The 9,905-nt window shown below is 40.2% G+C and overlaps 1 protein-coding gene across 10 annotated transcripts in view; it reads right to left on the bottom strand.

The window, feature by feature from the left end:
* Positions 1-1,218: 1,218 nt before the first annotated feature.
* Positions 1,219-9,905, bottom strand: part of fli1 (Fli-1 proto-oncogene, ETS transcription factor) — a 35,543-nt gene continuing 26,856 nt past the window's right edge. For all 10 annotated transcript variants that reach the window (XM_046073982.1, XM_046073981.1, XM_046073979.1 and 7 more), the window contains 4 exons: positions 5,714-5,773; positions 5,300-5,359; positions 4,602-4,649; positions 1,219-4,457 (listed from right to left, as the gene is read on the bottom strand). In XM_046073982.1, the coding sequence (XP_045929938.1) occupies positions 3,928-4,457; positions 4,602-4,649; positions 5,300-5,359; positions 5,714-5,773 (698 nt within the window). In that variant the 3' untranslated portion in view covers positions 1,219-3,927. The remainder of the gene's footprint in view (positions 4,458-4,601; positions 4,650-5,299; positions 5,360-5,713; positions 5,774-9,905) is intronic.

The raw sequence follows: 9,905 nt of genomic DNA on the forward strand, positions 1-9,905 counted from the left end.
GAGGTGTTTGGGAGATAAAAGGTGTTGCTTACTGCCCATAATTTTGCCTGCAGGTTCTGAACATGAAACCAGAACTCTCATTTTAGAGAAATAACTGCACATACTGTATGCTAGCATGAAGCTTTAACAGGTTTTGTTAAGGCAGACCTCCCACTATGACCTCTAATGTCATGCACCAGGGATGTTGCTGTAGCAAGTGACAGAGTAATAAGCAGGGCTGGGATAAAAGATGACTGTGTGAAATTGCTAAGCAGCATAAACACATGCTTCACAAGCATATTTCAATAAAAACTTCCAAACTGTCCTTGATGACTGTCACTGTGTTTGTGATACATATTTTTGTCTATATGGTTTATACAAATTAAAAGAGCACTTACATAGGCTGTAGCTGTCATTTAACACAGACACCATGCATATACACAGATTGTTAAATTACCAACACTTATATATAGCTGTGATCAGGTAGAGAATTAAGTGACGCTAAGAGTCAAATACTAAGGAGACTTTCAAATTCATGTGAACCAGTATAAAGTGATTTCACACATACAATTCCCTTGCTCACAGCTTGTGGCCTTGTATGATCTGCTGATAGAACTACAAAGGGTGTAAACACAGTTTATCACTGTTTTTGCAATGGCAACATTCAACTTGTGATTGTCATTGCAAAAAGCTGGCATCACAAAAAGAAAGCCTATAAAAATGGTACATTTTCACCCATGTGTTTCCAATGGAAATCATTACGGCTTACATTATACACTCAGTTGCTGGTTTATCAGGTACTGCCAACAAGAACTAACATATTTATTCTCCCATTATTAATATACAGTAATTGGGGTAGACAAAATATTTGAAACAAGTATAACAATTCAACAACACCACAAACTACAGTCTCTCAAAAGACACACACAGTTAAATCAAGATCAACAGTTATAAAAAAAAATGGGGACTTAAATGGTGAGGAGCAGAAAGCTGTTTTGCACTGTAGTGCAATAAACAGACGTTACAGATTACTGCTGCCTTAAAGGCTAAAATAGACTTAAGTATAATAAACTAATGTGTTGCTATGTGAGGCAAAATTATTTTTAGTCACTATCAACATTCTAGCCTACTATTTTGCAAATCTGGTTTCTGAAAATGTCCCGTTGAAAAATACAGCAACTGTGTATTTATCTGTCCTGGCACGCTGGTATTAGCCACAGGCAGGCAATGGAGGATGACTTGAGAGGTAAAAACATTTATTTTGTCACATTTTCCTATACAAAAGCCCTTTTTCAAAAGGTATTACTTCATACATTGCAGGAATGACAATGATAATACATTGGTTAATTGTAAAATTATACACATATATATATATATTTGATATCCAAAATACATTGCATATACGAAGTAGCACAGATCCCTTTTCATTGATAATGCTTATGAAACACTGAAGTTAAGGGTACATAATTTCTTTATGCTACAAATTAAATGTTCCCTTTTTATTTATTCTTTTAAAGCTATAAATTTTCAGGAGAAGCTGGTTGTGAATATTAATACTGTTTGTATTACTTTGCATAAAATACCTGAAATTCTTTAAAGCACAGGAAATGCCACCAATTCCAGGGCTATTTGGCACAAAAAGTGATTCACAATGGAAAAGATCCACCATAATCACGTGTTGCATATAGATTAAAATAATCCCTGGCTGTTGGATTATGATTCAAGCAGACATTTGTGGTTTTGGGAATACAAGAAAATATCTTTAGTGCATAAAGGCACTTAGGATGTTACAACCAAATTTCCAAAATAATAATTACAAGCAAAAATGTTAAAATGTATTGCCCAAATGTACAGATATAAAAACGCTTAAAATGCTGAACAAACTACTTAGCAGAAATGGACTTCAAAGGTTTGCATTTTTGACCGAGGTCAACTCGTATTAATTCTCTTGACTTTTTATACGGTGTCACATATGAAAATAACTCTGCATAATTTATACAGTAAGTTGCTTTAATGCCTAGTTGATTGATGCTTATAAAATAATAAAAAATAGGTCTGACAAACGCACAGCGTTTGCGAATCTGAGGATTTCTTTGTTTCATCTCGTCATACTTTATTGGTTTTTTTTCTCTGATAAACTACTTAGTCCCAAGTAATTTATTTTCAAAATGAATACTTTTGCTATTAACAGCTTTGAACACCAGAAGATGGATATGTTTTGACATGTTACTATTACATAATGAACTCCTGACTTGATATTCATGTGCATTTTGCTGGGCATTAGATCAGTGAGAAACTAACATTCAAACACACATGCTGCTCTCAAACTAGGATCCAGCCCTGGTAAAATGCAACTTAACTGTCTATTAACATGGCTTACTGCTAAGCCACTTCTCTGTGCTGACCTATACGGTCGTGACTGGCCTACAAAGAGGAAGGAGACAGCGTGGCAGCCGTTATTGTCAGAGTGCACTTCAAAATCAAAAATTGTCAGATTTATGGTGAAACATGGAGATGATGATTATCTTACTATGCATTGCATTGATGTAATGCTTTTTCATTTGAATAGAAAATATATGGTATTAAACAGCAGTTAAGGCACTGTGAGGGTTAGGTTTCTGATTATATACTATATACAAAAACTGGATGTAGTCATGGCACTGTAAGGGATGATGGAAAAACACATCCAAACTACAAACAGTCTTATTATGTAGATAATATCTACACAATCACATCTACAATATAAAGCACATTCATGTTTTATATTAAGACGTGTGCAGCAAACATAGTGTTAAAAACGAATGAATGTATTTTTTAATTAAACAAAATGAAAACATCTGACAAATTTTGATTTTGCTGCAGGGTATCCCTTTTAAGCGTGTTTCACAAACCAGAAGACATTCACATTAATACTGACATGGTCGAGCAACAAAACATCTGGAAATGGCATGGCTAAAAGGCAACAACATGGCAAACATTTAATAGCCTAGTGTGTGGCCCCCTGAAAACATCTGACCTGGGTTGAATTATTGTTGCAAATTACTTCAGTTACATCTTGACTCAGCTTACCCGAGTTAACTGTACACATTGGCCATCTTGAACTCCACACACAACACGCAGAAGGCATTTTAAGTAACTGAGTTGACCCAGGTCAGCAGAACATACAGCGCTTCCTTCCCTTGCATTCAACTCTTCTCTAGCCTTCCAGTTTGGAGGATAAATTAAATGGTGAATGGCATATTCCAGTTGCCAAATTTTATTCAGTGCTGAGAAAAGTCCATCTCTTTGAGAGCTCTTCCTTGTCCAGCGTATTCCAGAAGACTCTCCACACACACATAAAAAGACGCAGATGGATAGACTAGCAGACAGAAACAGAAGAAACAGAAGGCTAGATGTGGTGGGAATAAGAAACCCCTTAACAAGGCTGTAGACGAGCGGAAAAAGGCAGAAGCATAATGTACATAATGTACTGAGGAGGATGTTGATTAAGACCCAAAGATAATAGGCCCATGTCTGGTACTGTAGCATGGTGAGGAGGCTGACAGACATGAGTTGTTCTCCTGTCCTCAGGCTTTGGTTTGGGAAGGTTTTGGAAAGGACACCAGTAGGTGCAGCTTTCTGGAGGATGGGAAAGAGAAAGGCACAGGAAACTCAGACGCACGTCCAAAAAACATTAACAAACAGTTGCTAGTCTTGTAAAGGTAAGTAGTATTCCATTTTGGACCATAGCATCCAGTTGTTTATAGATTCTTACAAATAAAATAAAAAAAAAATCTCGTCCAATTTTATCATCCTTCATTGAGGAGCAAAACTTCTTCAGAGGACAAATGCCCCTATCAACTCAGTCTTCATTGGTTCAGCCTCATTGGGAGTGCAGGTCACCAATCGTGGACTTCATTTTGGTAAAAGGGAGATTTTAGAGGGTGCTGGATGGTCATAGTGGGGTGTTTAATAGTAACTACCCAGGTGGGATGGCACATGGGTGTTAGGATGGCGGGGAACGTTTGGGTTGGGGTAGATGCCTGCAGTGGGCGAACTCCAGTACGGAGCGGTGGGTCCAAAGAAATTGGAGGAGGTGACAGGCATGGATGGGGGGTGTGGGGACACAAAGTTGACCTTCTGCTGGTGGGCGTGGTAGGAAGGCACATAGGCTAGGTCCGAGGGGTACTTGTACATGGAGGACTCGTTGGGGTGTGGCTGCAGTGCCTGAGCAATGCCGTGGAAGTCGAACTTGTAGGCATAGCGCTTGCCATGCACCTTGGTCATGATATTTTTGTCATAGTAGTAGCGCAGCGCGCGGCTCAGCTTGTCGTAGTTCATGTTGGGCTTGCTCTTACGCTCGCCCCAGCGCCGCGCCACCTCGTCTGGGTCCGTCATCTTGAACTCGCCATTGGTGCCCTCCCAGGTGATGCAGCCAGCATTGGCGCTGTCAGAGAGGAGCTCCAGAAGGAACTGCCACAGTTGGATCTGACCAGAACCTGACAAATACACACATACACAAACAATGATCAAAGATGCAGCCTCATCCAACTAAAAGCTAATTATTCACTGTTGACAGCTCGGCAATTCGTTACAATGCCAAGCAGATGCATTATAAAGACTAGAGTAGCTCAAAATCTTACCTGGATTGGCTAGGCGACTACTGGTGGGACCCAGAATCTGGTAAGGATCTGTGGACAAAAAGAGCACTTTGTTGGTCTAGATGCTGATTACCATGGTGATATAATATGGAAGACTGAAGACTAAATAAACATGTCACTGAGCAACAGCTGACTGAACTAAAAAAAGGTCTTTACTGCTTTCGCTTATAATATAATATGTCAGGTTGTAGTAGCAGTTGCAAAAAATATACAAAACTCTCATCACATACAAAGTGAGAGAGCATTATATTGTAATGTCTTGTATTTTTTTGTTTTGATTATTTTACTCTGCACACCCTCTGAATAATGAGCTGACCGGGAAAACCAATTACACATGCTAATAGATGTGTGGCTGAGAGGTAAGAAAAAACTATATGAACACAAGTAAACATATTACGCTTGTTAGTAGACTTCCAAACAGTTCATTATTAAATTGCTGGTCAACCAATTGTTTTACACTTACGCTGTGGCCAATTTAGGCATCTTTACTTACATTAGCTTGTAAACATTAGACCTTTAGCAACTACTAGTTTCAAACAATGCAACAGACAGAGGAGAAAACAACTTTAACAAGCAATCTTGCACAAAGGGATATCCATGCTAATGAGTTAGCTTTAAGATAGCTTTGTTAGCTTTGTGCTTACTACATAGATCAAGAAAGACTCCTGGTAAGGCATTACCTGGCTGAGCTCTGGGCTGCTCAGTGGATTTGGTCACATTTTGAGTAACCACTGGTGAGCCTGCGGAGAGAGAGGCAATCAGTGGAGAGAGAGGGAGAGAGAAACAGACATAAAAAGGTTCAGAGACAACATCAGAAGGGTGGCTACAGATAACTAGGCCTCACAAATTGAAGGCACATCAGCAGAGGTCCAAAGTAAATAAGGTTATTGTCGGTGGTTGGGCTGACTTCTTTTGACTGTCTGTTCATGTTATATATTTGTTGTTTTTTAAATTGCGCTATATAAATAAAGTGGATTAAATTGGATATTCTGACAACAGAGGCTGTAATCTTTAGGAGTCTGTCCTACACGTCTAGACTGTGTGGATGTTGGGAATGCTTTGTGATTTTTGTGATGTGATTTTTGCGTCCTCACCTTTGCCACTGTGCATGTTGTTTGACCATCCTGTCCGCCGTACAGCATCATATGATGGGTCTGACAAAGGGGGAGGAAAAAGGGGAGGGCAACGTTTGAGTATATTTGCCTTTTTTCTAAGAGGTTGAGATATGCATGTATATACAACTCACAAAAGATTAGTGGATGCAATCCAGTGCTATAGAAATCTGCATTTGTCTGACCAAAATTCTATGCATTTAGTCAAATCACAGTAAACTTGCCTTTGTGTATGTGAATAAAGTAAGTGGATTCTCATTGTGTGCTAGCCGATCACATGACTGCAACTGCCACAGCGAAAAACAGGGAGACCAGTGCCAAATGGCATCTATAAATCTATCAAAACATGGTTAAAGATGCTCTTCACAGGATATCTGGACATGGTAATGTGGTTTTGTTTGTCATGCTGTGGTGGTTTAAATGTAGATGGCACAATCTTTGACAGAGTACAGTTGGCCGCTTGCAACACAACCACAAATAAAGGGACTGGTGCAAATTAACGTACAACAGAGACACACACAGAGACAATACATGCACATGATATTCATCCTGATCCCTCTTCCCACACAAACAGCCCTTGACAAACAGCCAAACTGGCACAGTTTGCATGGGTTCTTTCTATCTGCTATGTGTCTGCAGTTCAAACCTGAGTGTGAAATTGGACTGCTCTTAGTAACAATCAGTCACTCTGACACAAGCAGATAAAACAGAGGATGTATTGTTCCCCTGGCAATGTCTCAAAAACACCCGGTATACTCACAGTGCACCTGGCCAGCACCCTTGATGTTTTGTATTACTGTGGCCTGAAACCGTTCATACTTTTACTGAGGAAATGCAGGGAAAATGTGATGCATATTGTGGCCACATATGCTTTATGCTTGTTCACAGTGTTATCATGATCTGCAAATCTTTTTGTCAACAGTGTGTCTCCTAGAGGGCAGCGGATAGAGACGTGTAATGGGGATGGGACAAGGTTGTTGCTGGGATAAGCACCCAGAGGCAATCCCATTTCCCATCAGTGTAGGCAGAATTTGGAAGTTGGCAGTTTGAATCCCTAGAGTTGGAACTCTTAACTGATAAGGAGAAAGAGCAAGACTTAATCCTGCTACAACAAAGTGGACACCAAATTTTCCTATGAATCAGGTCAATAACTGCTGTCAGGTCCTCATCTCAAACATAGAAAAGGTGTGCCTTACTGCATTGTGTTTTTACTCAGTATACATGATTAATTATCAGTCTGAATAGATCATAACAATTATTTGTTTTGACATTTCAGAAGTTAGTGAGGGTGCTGATCCCAAGCTATGAATGCATTATGTGTGTGTATTGTGTGCGTAGGGATTTGTTTGCCAGACATGAATATTTATGTTTTTGCAAATTATTCTCCACTGTGTTCAAACCAGTGTATTTCAGCTATCAATCATTGAAAGAAACTAGTGACTTCACTTTGTCTAAATTTTCTAGATCTTAGTCATGTTAATTCATGCAAGTCTATCAATTTGGTATGCAAAACACACTTTAAAGATGGCTTATGGTAACAGTGGTGGAAACAAATGGAGATGGTCGTCTTCACTGCAACAACACATTTGGTTTGTGTGCCATCTTGACCCATGTAACCTCGCACAGCCACACCAGAGAAACATCCAGTGACATCAAATTCATCATTAACTTCCACCTCATGCACGTCCACCTCTAAACACTGTTCAATACTGCCCTCCTGTGGACTAATACATATTGACAGCTTGGTTTTTCTAAAATAAGCAACAAATAATAAAACACACAAAATCAACCTCTCAATCAAACTTTCTCCTTTGAGCACATCTGAAGTCTAGATTATAATCTCTTTGCAGCCACAAAAACAAAGTTTGCCTTGTAACCTAAAAAAAAAAGTATTTAACTAATCCACTAATACATCAATGAAAATGTAAAAATACTTAAAATCCAATTATGTGCCTTGTGATACCTTCAAATGATGCTTTGTTGCGTTGTTTTCCCTTTCCTTACTAGCAGAATATCCACCAATGGGAAAACTTCCTGCTGCTCAAGGACCTCTTGATCTCTTCACTAATTTCCAACTTTTCAACTTCTAACCCCCGACATTTCATCAAGGAGCCCATTCCTGTCTTCAGACCACAGGAGGGGTTCTTGTCTTTGTGAGGGAAAGAAAGGATATTCGAAATGGAGTAAAAGTGCAAGATGGTACAAGTGACACAGCAAAAATGTGTGGATAAAGTGAAATGAAGGATATGCGCTTGTAAAAAAGCAAAAGAAATGTGAATAAATTAGAATATGATCAAAAGAATGGAGAGTGTAATAGAGAGAAAGACAAAAAGAGGGAGAAGAGGGACAAATAAAAAGCAAGCTGCTGTGGCTCAGCGGGGCTGTCAGGTTCAATCTGGTGTGGGCCAGCAGGATAGCCAAAGAGCAGTGACTGGGGGAGAGTCCTGGGAGACTTGCGTTTCCTGCCTGCCTAGCCTGCAGACAACCTCTCTTTGTTTTACTGGCCCTTTTTTCCCCTCCACTCACCGCCAGCTCCCCCCTCCATCCACTCTCCACCACCCCGAAGAAAACACAACGGGGCTACCTCCATACGTGCAGAGAGGGGTTACAAACAGGAGAAGAGGTTGAGGGGGAGAAGCAGAGACGTATGAAGGAGAGATGAGAGAGGAGGTGAAGGAGTCACTGAAAGAAACAAAATTGAGAAGCAGACAGATGGAGATAGAGACAGAGTGATTAAGTGCATAAAAAGGCTTGAAAGAGAAAGAGGAGAAGGAGAAATTTAAGAGAGGGAGGAGAAAAAAAATAGGGTCAGACGAAACACAACTTTGGAATTTGAAAAGAAAATAATGGCAGCAAACCGGGCTACTGTCTGGTATGGGCTGGAGGACATGTCCAGTATTAAGGACTCAGCAGCATCTTTTATATATCCTTGGTGTAGTTGTTGGCCACACATTTAATTTATCTAAACAATTTTCCCTCTACCAGCATACGAGCGAGAATAGACACAATTGAGGTTTTTCACCAACATAATCACTCTGTGCTGAAGTTAACTGAACTTAGTGAAAGGCAGGGAAGTGGAAGTGAAAGTGCAGAAGAAGGAAGAAGCAGCAGGTAAAATGTACAAAGCCCGAGTGGTTGGGTACTCAGGGCAAGCCACGCAAACACAGACATAGACCCGAATGTGCACACACAGAGCCGTCTCTTCCCCAACCCCCTTCCTCCTTCATTTTTCCAGGCCTCGCTCTGACTGCGACTTGAGCCAGTTTCCACTCTGGTCTGGGGTGTGGTGCACGCTCCTGGGAGACTAAGACTGCAGGACCAGTTAGTCAAAACAAGGCCCCAGTGCTAGACAGACAGCGGGAGAGAGAGGCAGAGAAACATAGAGAGTAACGGAGAAAGACAGAAGGAGACAGAGTGGGAGAGAAAGAACAACTGAGCATAGAGGGTGAGATAGAGAAAGAGAGGAGAAGGAGAGAGTCGAGCCGTAGACTGTTTTTAACCTGGAGTCTGAGCCAAGGAGAGAGACTCAGACACGGTAAACTGTTTTAATTCCAGTGATACAGGTGCTTTAAAAGCCATCTGTGTGAGGAAGGAGCCATAGGAGGAGGAGAATGATGGCAAAGTACAGGAGTGAGACGAGGTGAGGAGACAGTGGGTGCACCAGAACAGAGAAGGATCAAGTGACAAAAATGTTTAGGGGACCGCAAAACTACAGCACGCACACATAAACGTATTCATGCATATGTAAAGGCAAAAGTTATCAGTTGACCTTTTCTATTGGTTTTATTTTAAAGAAAGAATTGTGTATTTCGTTTATTTCAAGATGCAAATGGGAAAAACTTAAAGTCATATATTGAAGACAGCTTCTACACATAATGGTGGACTATTGCCACTTTAACGTTGCAGTAAAACAAACACATTCACAGTGGTGAATCATCATCTTTTCCCCATTCACTGAAAAGCAGCGGAGAATATGAGCGTCCCTGCTGCGAATTATAAAATTCCAAGATCTCATAGCAGCGATGCAAACAGAAGTGAAAAATTTAAAAAGGTACGAAGACAGTGCTGTATCAAGATGATACAAAACACAATATACATATACTGTCCAAAATACATAATCAAAAGCAGCGTAAATGCATACTGTAAAACATGCTGCACTGAGACATGAAGGAAC

Source organism: Micropterus dolomieu, linkage group LG17 (genome assembly GCF_021292245.1).
Source record: "Micropterus dolomieu isolate WLL.071019.BEF.003 ecotype Adirondacks linkage group LG17, ASM2129224v1, whole genome shotgun sequence".
NCBI lineage: Eukaryota > Metazoa > Chordata > Actinopteri > Centrarchiformes > Centrarchidae > Micropterus > Micropterus dolomieu.